The 16045-nt window shown below is 31.7% G+C and overlaps 2 protein-coding genes across 2 annotated transcripts; both read left to right on the plus strand.

Moving 5' to 3' along the window:
* The first annotated feature begins 1323 nt into the window (after positions 1-1323).
* On the plus strand, positions 1324-3185 carry LOC142630272 (uncharacterized). The gene is made up of 2 exons (XM_075804260.1): positions 1324-1668; positions 2634-3185. Exons 1-2 carry the CDS (start codon positions 1324-1326, stop codon positions 3183-3185), a joined length of 897 nt encoding a protein of 298 aa, XP_075660375.1.
* Positions 3186-4852: 1667 nt separating this feature from the next.
* On the plus strand, positions 4853-7843 carry LOC142621791 (serine acetyltransferase 5). Its single transcript, XM_075795155.1, has 2 exons — positions 4853-5459; positions 7178-7843. Exons 1-2 carry the CDS (start codon positions 5118-5120, stop codon positions 7667-7669), a joined length of 834 nt encoding a protein of 277 aa, XP_075651270.1. The 5' UTR covers positions 4853-5117; the 3' UTR covers positions 7670-7843.
* The last annotated feature ends 8202 nt before the right edge of the window (positions 7844-16045 follow it).

Below are 16045 nucleotides of genomic sequence, written 5' to 3' on the forward strand. Positions count from 1 at the left end.
ATAGAAGTAAGTACTCAACAGTTTTAGTTCTTCCCATGTCAGGATTGCATTGGGGCAATTGATGGAACACACATTCGAGCAAAAGTTCCTATTGAAGACGCAGCAAGATATCGTGGTAGAAAGGACTACCCAACACAAAATGTGCTAGCGGCATGTACATTTGATTTAAAATTTACATATGTTTTGCCTGATGGAAGGAACCGCGTCGTACTCAAGAATTTTAAAAATGCATTAAGTAGACGCGATAAACTAAAAGTCCCCCAAGGTAATTTTGTTAGAAAAAAAAATTTAGCCATTAGTGTATAACAACATAATGATGCATGTCATTCCTATAGGTAAATATTACCTTGTTGATGCTGGATTCATGTTGAGGAGCACACTTCTTGCACCTTATAGAGGAGTTCGTTATCACTTAAAAGAGTATTCAAGAAATCCACCACAAAATCCTAAAGAGTTATTCAACCTTAGACATGCATCCTTACGCAATGCAATTGAAAGAGCATTTGGAGTCTTGAAGAAAAGGTTTCCTATAATAGCAAGCTCAAATGAGCCGTCTTATGGAGTTCCAACCCAGAAGAAAATAATTTTAGCATGTTGCATTTTGCACAATTACTTACTTGGGGCAGATCCGGATCATAGAATTCTTCATGAGGTGGACGAAGAAATTTTCAACAATCCTGAACCCCATGAACAGTTTGGTGTGCAAAGAGAGAGAAATAATGATGATGCTGCCCAAGGAGAGATTTTAAGAAACTCAATAGCAACTGATATGTGGAGGGATTATACATCCAACCCAACTTGATGTTATTCTAAATTTAATAATTGTAGACAAATGCTTCTATTGGATTTCGAACTATGTCTTTGTTTTAATGGGCTGATTCTCATTAGAATTGTTTTATTATTTAATTTTCTTTTTATGGACTTGTCATTTTGTATTTGATACATTTAATTTGCTTGGGATAAACTATTGAATGAGTTTTGATTGTGACTTGAGAATGTGATTCTTCTTGTGAGTACAGTGATTGTATCAATGTTGCGTTACCTACATAAGTTGATAACTTTGGTTATATCACACTTTTGATGGTGTTCAATACTATATAGTTTCTTTATTGCGGGTCATGCAATCTGATTGGATTCTGATCTTTGATTTTTTGTGGTTTCGACGTCTGAGTTTTTTTTATTCCTTATTTGTTTGCATTTTCTGAAATGCAATTATAGATCTCTGTCAATATATATTCTGAAACTTGTTAAACAAGCCCACTGCATTCTGATGGTTTTGTTAAATATATTTATTTGCTCAAATATTTTTTTTTAGGTTCAAATATGTCAGAAAAAAGGACTATTGATGATGTGGTTAAGAAAGATAGAGAATATTGGACAGCTGTTATGGATGATGCGCTTATTGATGCACTCTTGCATCAACATCATCTAGGTAATAGAAATGGTTCAGTCTTCACCACACATGCCTATGACAATATTGTGAAGGAATTGCAAGAAAAATTTGAAAAACCAATAGACAAGCAAAAGGTGAAAAATCGCATTAAAACCATCAAGTCTAATTGGTCAGACTGCTATGATGTGTTTAAGAATGGATTGAGTGGTTTTGCTTGGAGTCCAATCACCAAAATGTGGAGTGCTGAACCGGAAGTTTGGGAAAGTCTAATCCAGGTTTGTCACTTATACTCTAGGAGTTCATATTGTTTCATTGAATTCTATGGTTTTTTTTTTTTCATGTTATATCAGTTTACAATAGGGTAAACTGATATGTTGTTTTTAGATTCAAATAGAAGGTATATATCATTACTCAGTAGGAGGATAAACATAAGCCAACTTTAGGAAGTTGATCCACAATTTCCATGTAGTAATGCTAATTCAAAATGTCAAGAAAGATATTCTTGCATGTAACAGTGTGCCTGCTTGCTACAACTTATTTTTTCAGCTTTTTGAAAATGGGGTTGTTTCAAAGAGCCATACCTAGATAAAAAGGAAGCTTAAAAATCTGTACTTTGTTTGAAATCACATGGTGAGGCAACTGCATTTTACATCATCCAAATGGGTTTAAGATAGAATACCAACAAAAAATTCTAGGGTTACAATAGCCCCAACTTTTATGAAATTTCATTTATACATGCACACACTCACACAGACATATGAATGACTGACTTATTTGCATTGCTTTGTAGTCATGCCAAAGTAACTTTTTTTTATATATGATCTGTTGTAGTTGACTACATGGTGGGACAACCGCATTTTAAATTGAGCAAATGGGCATCCCCTAATAATGAAAACTGCTGCTCTGGAGAAGAAAAAAGAATCTATGCAAGATTAAGTTTTATAAATTTCTGTTTCCTCTTTAACTTCTTAATATCTTAACTAATTTTTGAAGTTATCATTTTATATTTTGACATGCTTGTTGAGTTATGAACTTATGATTAGACAATATCAAACATTCCATGCCATGTATATTCTAACTCAACCTTGGTCCATATAGAGCAAGGCTATAACCATACTTGAGATTAGTAAGTGCATATATAGCAGGGCAAAAACCATACTTGAGATTATTACTAATGATACTGAATTTCACATTACTAACTTGAGAGTAGTGACCTTATTTTGTTGTCATTTTTTAATAGGCTAAACCTAAAGCAAAAGAGCTTAAGAACAAACCAATTCCAAACTACGACAAATTGGTTGAGCTTTATGGAAAAGATAGAGCAACTGGGGAACAAGCTAAAACTGCATCGGAGATGAGGCAACGGTGGGCTACTTCAATCGGAGAGAGCTCTATGGAGAACATTGAAGATATTGATCATTTAGTTGCTCAAAATGAAGTTACTTTGGAGAGCTATGATAATGTGGGTGATAATAATGTGGGTGAAGCCTCCTCAAAAGCCAAAAAGAGAAAAACATCAAAAAATGAGGACATGGAACAAATTATGGGAGCAATTCAGAATGTTGCTTCAGCAATGAAAGATGAAAATTTAATTTTTAAGAGGAGCATGGCACGTCTTCCCATTCCTGAGCAAGAAGTGTTTCATCTCTTGGATGAGATAGGAATTGATTCTAGATTGCAAACAAGGGCTTATCTCTATCTTATTAAGAGTCCAGATATGTTGAGAGCTTTCATTGGCTATCCAATGGAGAAGCGCAAGGAGCTATTGTTCACAATGATGTCTGATTCTTAAATTTCTCTAACAGTTAGATAAGTAAATGTTCTAAGACAGTTATGTGTTAAAGTTAATGCTTATTGGGTTTATACTGTTTTTGTTGTTCTTTTAGAGGGTTCTACTTTATGACCTTACTATTGCTGGTGTTGTGTGTTGTTTTAACTGTTAAAGTACCTTATATGCTTTATTGTGTTGTTGGGTTGGTTCTGGTTCTTGGGTTTTTATAGTGTTTTGTTGGTTCTGATTGTACGAGTACTGTTACTTTGGAGTTTAGGGAAAGAATTGTTACTGATGGTTATGTTAAAGCTTTTAGTGAATATATTCAGTGAATTATTTTCCATTTTCTGACAACAATAACAACAGCTCATAAACCTCTTTTGCTTTTTGTTCCAAGAAAGAAAGAAAAAAAAAAAAAGATTCATACTTTTTAACTCTATAAGCTGTACAGTTTTAGGCCATTCCCGGGACCATCTTTTTAATCAAAGTCCCATCAAATTGCTATTTCTTTCTGATGAAATTTAGAGCCCACCAACCCAATTTGTGACACTTTCATGATTGTGTGCAGTGCAGGTTTGAGTAATTAGACCATAAGTTGTAAAAAGCTCAAATGGATACACTGTCTAATTCTAATGATTATGATTTGGGTTATCAGCCTTCACTCTCTTCAGTGGATCAAAATGATCATTCAACCTCAGAAAAAAAAAAAAAAAAAAATTTTCTTATTTTAATTATTATCAATTTAGGATGGTTTTTTTTAGTACAATAAAAAAGGAGAAAAAATATTTAATCATAGACCAATGTTGATTATTTAATTCACATAAAAAAAAAAATTATCAAAAAAAAATATTGCATGCTATAGTCATAATTATTTAATTTAACAAATTAATCATAGACCAATATTGCAAGTTCTTTTTAAATAGGGGTAAATTTGTCAATTTAAAAATATTTAATCATTTCCTCTCCTCTCCATCCTAATTTTTAAAACATCCAAACAAGGGGAAGGGCTAATTACTCCCTTCCCCCTTACTAATTATAAAAACATCCAAACAAGGTGGAGGGTAATCATTCTCCTCTACTCTCCTCCCCACTACTCCCCTCCCCTCTACTCCCCTCTACTCTCCTCCCTCTCTAAACTCCCAAACAGGCCATAAATGCCCTGTAACGCTTCACTGTTGTATCATATGTCTCTAATAATTTTATTTAAAAATTCACTGCTGTGTCCTATGTTATAATCCTATTGCTTAAAATTTAAAGAGGAAAAAAAGTAAAGGTTTTGCAGGAATGTAGCAACCCAAATAATGTGTAATTTGTAGTTTATCTTTTAGAAGTTTGGGGAATGATTGTACTATTTTATTTACCTAAGTCGATTTACGGTTTGATATACATGTACGTTATAAGTTCTTTTTGCAATAATTTAATAAGAAATGAGAGGCTTGTAGGCCTTTTATATTTACGGTCAGCCATTAACAAATTCAGTGTAAAAATAAATTAAATTTACTTGTGCAATTCATTTCGTCCACTCGATTATTTGAAAATTAGGTCTAGTCAACAATATCTCTGTGCACCTGTTAATGTCGAATTTTTTTTTTTTGAGATATAGGTATAACATGCACTTGAATCTTTTTCTCTATAGATCTCGAAACACGTTATGTATGAAAGGATGTCAATTTAATTACCATGCCCCTGGCAATGTCGAATTTTATAATGCAGTAGATTGGTCTAATAATTAGTATTCTTATTTTTTACGTGGCACCAGTAGACGCTACCAAATTGCCAACAGCAAACCCCCACCTGGTAACGAACCCCTCAAAAGTCAAATCCAAAAGCATAATAAAGGTTTAATTAACCAGCCATTCATTTACAGATAAAGATAAACCAAATTTTCTCGTACACACAACACTTTTAAACAGTGTCATCAAATCAAATCAAATAAAAAAAAAGAAAAACGACATGCCGGCGACGGAGGAGGAGGACGCGTGGGTGTGGAATCAGATAAAGGCGGAGGCGAAGCGAGACGCGGAGGCGGAGCCAGCACTGGCGAGCTACCTTTACTCGACGATACTGTCGCACTCGTCGTTGGACAGATCGCTGTCGTTTCACCTCGGCAACAAGCTCTGCTCCTCCACGCTCCTCTCCACTCTCCTCTACGACCTCTTCCTCAACGCCTTCTCCTCCGACTCCAACCTCCGCTCCGCCGCCATCGCCGATCTACGCGCCGCCCGCGAGCGTGACCCTGCCTGCGTCTCCTACTCCCACTGCCTCCTCAATTACAAGGGCTTCTTGTCCTGCCAGGTCACCCCTCACTTTTTTTATTTAAAAAATGAAAAATGAAAAAGAAAATCACCATTTCTCTTATTTATTTATTTTTGAGTTGAACCCATTAATCAATTTAATATCTTGCTTCGCTTTGTTACATAAAGAATGATTATTGGTTTTAAATTATTATAGATTGGTTTTAAATTATTATAGATTAGGTATGATAAAGTTTAGTTACAAAATTAATTGTAATTCAGTACTACAATCTTATTCAATTTTTTTTTTTATTGGAGTATAATTTTGGCTAATCTACGGTAGGATTATATTTTCTTGTTATATCCTCCATATTTGTAAAATTTTAAAAAAATTAAAGACCAATAACTGTATCATTAATACATTATTTAAATTACAAGTTATGGTAGTTTAAAATTATGCATAAAATATAATCTTATAAATTATATATTAAATAATATTCGATCTAAATTGACACTGTATCAAAAGGTTAGAGGCCAAATTGACATAATTGAAAAGTTAGAGATCAAATTAAAGTATGATGTATAGGATATGAATCAAATGTATAGTTTACCATATATAATAATATTAATGATATTGAGTAAGACTGTAGCGTTAGGCTATAATCAATGTTATAGTTAAACTTTATCTGATTAGGGATTTTTAATGGATAATGGATTTAATTACATATATTTGTCTTATTTAGGGTGAAATTTTATTTTTTGCTAATCTAAAAATGTAGTTCTCTTATTATTAAATTTATTTATTATTAAAAAAAAGAGAGACCAAATTGTAATATGCATCTTAAAGTTTGGGATAATTTTCATTTTATCCCCTGAAGTTTCGAATTTTGGATCTTATAAAACTACGTCGATGTTGAGGTGTCACTTAATAGACACCTCATCATGGTGTATGAATGAAAGGGCTTAAACCCGAACAATATGTAATGTATAAGATACGGATATGTAATGTATAAGATACGGATCCAAAAATTGAAACTTTTATGGACAACATCAAAATAGCTACAAACTTTAAAGGTATAAATTGCAAAAAAAAGAAAAAGAAGAAGAAGAGAGAGTAGGTTTTGTATCATATAAGTAAATTAAAACTAGCCAAGAACCTTGTAGGTCAATGCTTTCCTTAGGAGAACCAAGTTCGAATCCTCCTCCCCCAATGTTGGAGGTAATGAATTATATATTTTTTTAATTAATTAGTTATAGATTATGTCTGTCTTTTGAAAATTTAAAAGAAAATTTAATATTCATTTACAACGATAATTACTACTTTTTAGTATGAGGAAATGTCTTGGTAGAAAAAACTTTAGGCAGATTTAATTGGTTTGTAGAATGTGGAATATAGAATGTAGATGAGAAGAATGTTTGCTAATAGTGGAAAAGATTGTTGGAAACTCTGTTAAATATTGTTACCAGCGAAGAAAACTAAGTTCAGTGCACTTTTGTTGGCTTATTTTAGAGTTTATACTAGTGATTAATTGCATCTATGTGTTTGGAAGCAACACAGACTATGTAGTTTATTAGTTAATAGTTTAGTGCATTGTTAAAAGATACATTTTCTTCTTTGTGGGTTTGTTTTAAAATTCAAATGACCGTTTTCTGGGACATCAAGCAAATGATATTTTTTGCTTTAAGAATGTGAGTGATTACAATGATCTTCTTCTTTTTAATTTGTTAATTAATATATTTTTTAAGCTGTGTAGTTTTGTTTTTGTATGTACTTTTTAGGCTCACAGAGTGGCTCACAAGCTATGGGCAGAAGCACGGCGGCCACTAGCACTGGCGCTTAGCTCCCGAATAGCTGATGTGTTTGCTGTTGATATACACCCGGCAGCAAAAATAGGGAAAGGGATTTTGTTTGATCATGCAACTGGCGTGGTGGTGGGTGAGACAGCAGTAATTGGGAACAATGTTTCGATCTTGCATCATGTCACCCTTGGTGGGACTGGAAAGGTTGGGGGAGACAGACACCCCAAGATTGGTGATGGAGTGCTGATTGGGGCAGGTGCAACCATTTTGGGGAATGTGAAGATAGGGGAGGGGGCAAAAATTGGGGCAGGGTCAGTGGTACTGATTGACGTGCCACCAAGAACAACAGCAGTAGGGAACCCAGCTAGGCTGGTGGGAGGAAAGGAGAGGCCGTCAAAGCATGAGGATGTGCCTGGAGAGTCCATGGATCACACTTCTTTCATCTCTGAGTGGTCAGACTACATAATTTGAGAGTTTGTTCCAGTTAATGTCACATGGAAGCTGTTAGGTAGTTCCATATTCAGTTTGTTTTCGTTTGAACTCCACTACATTTTGCTGGGTTTGAGACTGAGACCCTTGTGGATGAGGCTGTCTTTGTGAACTTTGTAATTTTTTTGGATTGAAATGCAGGCTTGGTTATTGTAATTGAGCTATGAATTAATCATTCATCTGTTCTACTGATGATACTGACCTGCAGAAATACCATCCAAATTTTTTTCCCTTTTGAATGGTTAATCAAGGAATCACCTTTCGGTCAAGATTTTACCCAAACACTAGACAAAATCTAATAAGTTATCAAGGACATTTCTTGAAATTGTATGTAAACCATTCTCGTATGCATGAAGAAGCATCATCAAAAGTCAAAACATGTTTTATAGAACAGTTTCTGAAAATAAATCCAATTAGGAATGATTGCATGAAAATTGTTTTCTAGTTTCTGAGTTTTCTTATTATTGTCGACAAACGGTTCTTTAAAAAATTACTAGGAAACATGAAATGAAAATACTACTAAGAAACAAGAAATGGGTATGGCAATGTTACAACACTCAAAAACTGTAAAGTTGGGTTTAAGTTAGACCTAGTGTAGATTTATTAGGTTATTGTACTTGAGCTATGAATTAATCATTCATCTATTCTACTGGTGATACTGACCTGCAGAAATACCATCCAAATTTATTTCCCTTTTGAATGGTTAATTAAGGCATCACCTTTAAGTCAAGATTTTACCCAAACACTAGACAAAATCTAATAAGTTAGCAAGGACGTTTCATGAAATTGTATGTAAACCATTCTCGAATGCATGAAGAAGCATCATCAAAAGCCAAAACATATTTTAAAGAACAGTTTCTGAAAATAAATCCAATTAGGAATGATTTCATGAAAATTGTTTTCTAGTTTCTGAGTTTTCTTGTTATTGTCTACAAACAGTTCTTTGAAAAATTACTAGGAAACATGAAATGAAAACACTACTAGGAAACAAGAAATGGGTATGGCAATGTTACAACACTTAAAAAACAATAGGGTTGGGTTCAAGTTACACCTAGTGCAACTTTTTTTTTAAAATTTTTTAGAGAGTTTCAATTTATGGCATCCACTTCTGATGATAGCTCTTTTTATCATCAGATCAAGACACCAATCAGTTTTTGGTATAGGCGGGGATTGAACCCCAGATCTCTTATACAACCATCAGAGACTTTACCATTTGAGCTAACTAGAACCCACCACTTAGTGCAACTTTAAGCAATACTAAACCACTTAATATTTTTTTAATTTGATGCATATTTTGACAAATCGACTGTTGAATTACATTATCTTTATATATTTTTCATGCTTGAAAAATTTCAAAGAAATCAAAGATCCAAAGCCATGCTATCAATCAATTGTTTAAATTTTTTTTTTTTTTTTGTAGTTTTAAATAATACATAAAAGATGAGTTTATAGGTCGAATGGTAAATAATATCTGATTGGCATGAAAATTGGCATGCATGTTAAGAACATATAGAACATGTAATCTAATGATGAGATTTTTAAAATATGAATTCAATAACAAATTATTAGGTGTAACATTGCTTAGAATTATACTAAGTGTAACTTTAAGCAATGTTACACTACTTAATATATTATAATTTGATGTGTAATTTGACAAATCTACTGTTGAATTACATTATTTTTGTATATTTTCTATACTTAAAAATGTTTTAAGGAGATCAAAAATTAATATCATGCCATCAGTCAATTGTTTAAATTCAAGTTTTATAGTTTAAAATAATGCATAAAAGATGAGTTTATGGATCGAATAATAAATAACATCTTATTTGCATGATGTAAAATAATAAAATATATCAAATATGCCCATATTGTATATGCAAGAACGTATTAATCTAAGTACAAGAGTTAACCTACTAATCATAAACTTGAATTTGTATTCTATTGCAGGAAAACCTTCTATAAAGATGGTTCTCCACATTTTTCAATGTTTGGTAGTACACAAAAAATCAATCAATGGAAAACAATTTTTAGTCAACGGAAAACTCTAATATAAATAAAGCTTATTTTCTATAAGTTATTTTCCAAAAAACTTTTTTGGAAAACAATCTCTCTTTCACTTATTGCATCTCATATAAATATTATATTCTTCTGTAGTCGCAGGAAACATAATTTTTTGGCGTCTTCTCTCTCTCACGGTAAGCTCTCTTACTTTTTTCTCCTCTTTGCCTTTTCTCCAATCATATATTCTTTGCTTTGAATTTCAAGCTTGATTTTTTTTTTCTCTAAGAAATTTTCGGTTTAATGGATTTCAAGCAAAAGTTACTTCTTTTCGCACATAAAAGTGCAAAAAAAAGAAAGAAAAGAAGATGAAGAAGTAGAAAGAATGAATGAAGTAAAAGACAAACATTTTAAACATAGTGTCTATATTGCTCTAAATTACTTTTACATGAGACAATATTTACGGTAAATTAATAATATTGTTATATAATGAATGATAATTGTCTAGGAGAATTGCATTTGTTGGTAGATACATTATGTAGAGTGATGATATATTATGCAGATACATTATACATTATGTAGATACCCATATAAGGATGAGACCCATTGCTTTTTATGCGCTATGTATGCAGGGGGGGGGGGGCTTAATGTATTTGAGGGTGTAAGTGCTCAGAAAATGAAGGCCCAAGCTTACTAAGAAAAGTGATGCCTTTTCCTACAAATCAAGCCTAAACAATAGAATTTCTATAGAGAGTGGGTAAACAATTCAAGTGCAATTCAAAGCTAATTTCAAGTCTAAGGCCAAAGAGCTCAATGCAATAGAGAGATGTAACTCAAGTAGTTGCTAAAAATAGTGCTCTCTTCAGGTTTGCCCGAGGACTTGTTTCTTATACATGAGTATTCCAGAATTTACACAAGGTCTCACACTATTTTCTTTACTATTTCTTTGAGGAAAGATGTTCAACCCTTTTTCTGGGAGGTTCCCCTCCCTTATATATTTTTCTTACTTGCATCCTAACCCTCCACCTGTATGTCTCATGGCTTTTCTCAAGATGCTTGTCCCATCAAAGTTTTACTAAAGGTGGTAGAAGGGGTTACTAATAGTGAAGTCACTGTTTAGGTGTCACTTCTTCATTAATGCAGCTAATAAGGTTGTTGCAAGATATTCAATGTGGAAGGAGGAGGTATACCTTTCCAGGAAGCTTCTCCCTACCATCTTTGCCCTCCTCATGGTCCTTTTTCTTCTCCATGTGCTTTCACAAGACACTCACTATCTTGTATTGACTCCCATCCTCTAGTTGGCGAAGTCCTCGGAGCTGATATACTTCTTCGGGTGGGACTATGCAAGATATTCCGTGTTCTAATCCTCTTCGGTCCTTGGACCTCCCATAGAGGGCTTTAGGCAAAAATTGAAATTAAGGCCCTTTATATATTTAAATATGATTTAAAAAAAAATTAAATATTACTTAAATTTTATTATCTTGTTTTAAATGCAAAAATTACTACTAATTAACATGAACTACACAAATTTTTTTTTTTACAAAGTCTATATACAAAAAAAATTGACAAAACTTTTCACATTTGTTGATGTGACAGATTAACAGTGGTAATTAAAAAAATGATGTTAGTGATAGACTTAGATAAGAACCAGTAAAAGTTCCACTAAGAACTAATAAAAGTTTACCAACTCAACTTGTGAAAAATGTTGTGAATTTTTTTATATTGCTTCTTTTTCTTATTTGAGAAGTGCTACATTTATAATATTTTTACAACAAATCCTAAGTGTTAAGTTATTATTGGTTCTAATTTGAATTCATCATTGAAATTAATTTTTTGTCATTAATAATAGCAAGTGTTGTGAAAAAAGTTGTGGATGTATCATTTTTTGTTCATTTGATAAAAAATATTATTTTATTTATTGAATAATATTTGAACTTAATTAATATTATTATTATGAAAAAAATAACACTATTGATTAAAATTTGGGGGCCCTAGGTGACCCCAACATTTGCTTCTAGTATAGAGTCACCTCTATATGTGTGTACTGTTCATATATATGTGTGTGTACATGTTATTGCCCATATATATGAACAAGATGAGTGGTAGAGATCATGAAAATTGAACTAATTTTGATTGTATCTATTGTCAAAATTTTAGTATGAAAACCAAATTGATTAGTGGTTTTTTATTTATATTGATTACATTAGTTGGTTTACATAATACACATGTTTTAAATTATACAAGAAATATAAAAAAAAAAATTGCATACCAAATACCAGAAAACATCCTCAAGCTTATTTTTAAGGTCATTACCAAACATTGGAAAATAAAATAATTATCTAAAAAATGCTCTTTGGAAAATGAACAATTTTCTAGAAAAAGAAAAATTTTCTAGAAAATGTTAAAGCTAAAACAAATAGAGCAGTCATGCATGGCAATACCCATTGGTAATCATCAAAGAATATTTAACACATTATTCATTCAAGTATATATTTATTTAAGCAATTATGAATACAAAAATAATGAAATTAAAAGAGAAATCAAATATTATACCTTGAAGAATTTAATTTTGATAAAGGGATATTTATTTTTAAAAAAAATTTCTAGAAAGATTTGCAGAATTTGGATATTTTATAGGTTTCTTGCTTGTAAAATACTAAAATCAATTGGGAGGGTTGTTGTTCTCATAAGGAGCATGTAACTAACTACTATATATATATAAAAGGATCATGTAACTAAATTTTCCACATAAACAATGAGCACAAAGGCCGTGAGTAGGGTTATGCTGAGCACAGGCGTTGGCTCCAAGTTTTCCAATTTTCCTACCTTGATTTGATAAAGTTTTCACAATTTTAAAAGTACCAACTTTGTGCACTTCGTTTGTTGGTTTTACCCAACTCCGCTTTGCATGTTCTTGGTATCATCGGAACGCTCGTGCAACACACTTTCTGGAAGTACAACCTTTACATAATTTGCAATGTACAAAAAGTTATTCAATATGGAAGTAGGGTGGTCCAAATAGGGAAATTTTCAAAGTTGATTTTTATTGTTTTTGAGCAAACTGAGTTCTAACAATTTGAAGATGATATTGAGCTGCCTTTTTTTTTCCTTTTTTTTCTTTTCCAAGATGTACATAATCGCTTCTATTTTATCAAAGTACCAACTTTCTGGACCATTTTGTGTGAATTTTGATAAATTGGTGCTCAAAGAGAGCACCAAAACTAGAAACTCTGGAAAGTAGTAATAAACTCAACTTTATGTCCCAAAATTTTTACTTTGGTATTTTCATAAATTCTCTTTGTTCAAGTGAGACCTTTCCAATGTCACATTATTTGTAACGACCAAGGTCATTTGATCATGATTTAATTGAGATTAAATCATGATCAACCTTTAGGACAATGCTTCTCAAAAAAGGCCAAGTGTTTGGCAAATTTTCATTGTTTTAAAGATATCTTGCACGTTAAAGACCAATGAGTAGTCGTTTAAAGAGAATTCAATTACATTTTATAAAGGCTTGAATTTATCCCAATCGAATGGTTAGATTTTTGATGTAGAACAAACCGTCATAACCTTTATGGACTCCTAAGCGCGCCCAAAATCGTGCAAGATAAAAAGGCACTTGTAGAAATCATTTGGGCGACGGAGTCGAAATCGCATGAAATTTGGCAGGCTGAAGCTCAATGGTCTTCTGAGCAATAGTCGTCGCTTTGCCACAAGTTGCTCCTTGAAAATGGTGAATTCCTTCATTTATGCCCCAAAAATTGCGATTTTGCTGTTTATGATAATTCTTGTTTCCTTAATAATGTTTTACTCAAAAGTCAGAATAAAATTCCGCTTGTTTTGAGATGACCCTTAAGGTTAGTAGTTTATAATTCTTCATTTAACTCAATTTCATAATTATTGGTAAATTTTAATATTTTGTCACCTAATCGCATAATTAGTGCGAATTAATGTTTCAGACTTTTTTCTTAGTATTTTTATATTTTGTAGCCGTCAAAGGTAGATTAGATTATTATTAATAAAATTACTGAGTTTATCTCCTTCTGGATTCCTATTTATCTTCTTGTGAATTTAGGGAACCTCTCGTGGGCTCAAGGTTTACTACCCTAAAACAAACAGTTTGGTTTTTATCTATTAAAGAGAACATCGTGTGTATTTTCTTCAAGTTTTTGCAACATCAATTTTTGGTCGAACTTAGGAAAATTGTTTTTTTGGTGTGATATGATGGAATTTGGTGGCAAAATGAATTTTCATTTTATTATTATTATTATTATTATTATTATTATTAGTCAATCCGGTCAAATTTTGGTCAATGAAGTCTATTTTAGTCATTTGGTTCTTGATCCATGATATTGGCTAATCCGACCTTCGATTGAGATAAATTAATCTAATTTTTGACATTTAAATAATCTCAAGCTCAAAAATATAATTTTTGGAATTTGTAAGCTTAGATCAAGATTTTTGCTCGTAAATCAGGGGTGAACAAAATACAGTATTTGATACCAGTGCAAAACAAGCAGTGACCAACTATGATGGCTTTTTTGCATCCAAATGAATCGATAGCCCAGTATCTTAACTCAAAGAACACAATGTTGTAGCTATATCAACAATCTTGATCACTTGTAAAAATGATGGAATTCTAACAACTTCCACGTCATTCCTAATATGCAATAAGGCTGGAAGGCAAATCACCTACAACCTAGGAAAAAGAACACATATTAATCATATATTAAGTGAAAGATAATATAACATATATAAATAAATAAATAAAAGTTCCAACAGAGTTAGTTTCTCTAGTGGTTGGCATAGCTAACTCTAATGTAAGAGAAGGGAACCTTAGGTTAAACCCCCCAAGGTTGCATTTTTTTATTTATGTATATTGTTTTTTATATATTTATTTTTGTATATGTTTATGCTTATGTTAATGTTTTTATTTATTTTTCTTTATCAATCAATTTTTTATTTTGAGAAACTTATCAACCAACTTTTTAGTTTTGGATTGAATAGGAGAAAAATATATTTGGGCATAGTTGAAATTACCTTAGTCATCATCAATTACATGAATTTTCTAGTTATTTAATAAGCAGGATTTGAATTCATCCACCAAATTGTACAAATATATGAGCTTAACGTTGTACATAAGTAATATATGTAATTATTTTTAATCATATGCAAAATATATGTATATATATACTTAAAGACGCAACAACATGCATTGAAGCTGAGTATTTTCATTCCTAACCAAATTATTAGGAATATTAAAGTAAATAGAATGGTGACGATGGACTTAGCCATTGCCCATTGCTGCCATTGTAGTTATAAAACTAGGTAGCTATGATGGATATACTTCAAAGTTCAAGGTGAAGGGTGTTAAAAAACAAAAAACAAAAAAAATGCATATTGTTGACCAATAAAAAACCCCTGAAAAGCTAGGCATAAGGCCAGATATGCTTAACCAATTGACTATCAAAGGATCAAAGCAGTAATTATATCATCCCCTTAGAGCCACTACTTTTAATAGTCTGTAATAACAATTTAAACTAAGTAGATTGCGTTTGTCTACATATTTGTTCATGCATCCTCAAAAAAGATAATTTACCTAAACATTACCCAATTCAATTTTTGGATGAATTTCTTCTCCTTAAATCTAAATCTTATGTAAAATGTATCGATGATAATTTCTATGACTTTTATTCTTTATATTTACCTAACAATCATTTTAAGTGAAATTTTGGTACCTTGACTCGGTTTTTGAGAGATCTAATCTACAAAAATACATGTGGAGATAAAATCAAGACTATTACTTCTCTTTTAGCCCCTTAACATATTTTTTTTTTTTAAATCAAAATTAAAAACCAATCCAACACACCAAAACTTAGTACTACTATTATATACTATTTACTTTTAAAAGAAGGCTTCAAAACATGTGAATGATTAGAATTTTAAGTTTTAAAAAAAATTTATCGAAAAGGAGAGTTTCAAAAGTTCTTTAATATATTAAGATATAGGTGATATAATAAAATGATAAAATTTTAATCCTTCTAAGAAAAAAATATTATATATAAAAAAAAAAAAGCTAGCCTAGTGGTTGCCATACTTGACTTTGATTTAAGAGAGTAAAGACTTTAGATTCTGAATCCCACTTTTTCACAATTGTAAAAAGTTGTTATGTTTATGGTCATATTTTTTTCTTTGTTTATAACAATCGTTTTTTTTTTTCCATGATATAATATATAATAGTTTATTTTTAGAAAATTTATGAATTCTTAAATTACTGTCCACCCGAGATTGAGACTTCAACTTGTGGAGAATTTTTTCGGATCAAGCTATTAGTTTTGGGTTTTTTCTTAGAAGATACCA

This window comes from Castanea sativa, chromosome 1 (assembly GCF_040712315.1).
Source record: "Castanea sativa cultivar Marrone di Chiusa Pesio chromosome 1, ASM4071231v1".
In the NCBI taxonomy this organism is placed as follows: Eukaryota; Viridiplantae; Streptophyta; class Magnoliopsida; order Fagales; family Fagaceae; genus Castanea; species Castanea sativa.

Coding starts and splice junctions, on each gene's coding strand:
- LOC142630272 (XM_075804260.1), top strand. CDS start 1,324: ATGTCAGAAAAAAGGACTATTGATGATGTGGTTAAGAAAGATAGAGAA. Junction 1,669..2,633: donor TTTGGGAAAGTCTAATCCAG/GTTTGTCACTTA, acceptor ATTTTTTAATAG/GCTAAACCTAAAGCAAAAGA.
- LOC142621791 (XM_075795155.1), top strand. CDS start 5,118: ATGCCGGCGACGGAGGAGGAGGACGCGTGGGTGTGGAATCAGATAAAG. Junction 5,460..7,177: donor AGGGCTTCTTGTCCTGCCAG/GTCACCCCTCAC, acceptor TGTACTTTTTAG/GCTCACAGAGTGGCTCACAA.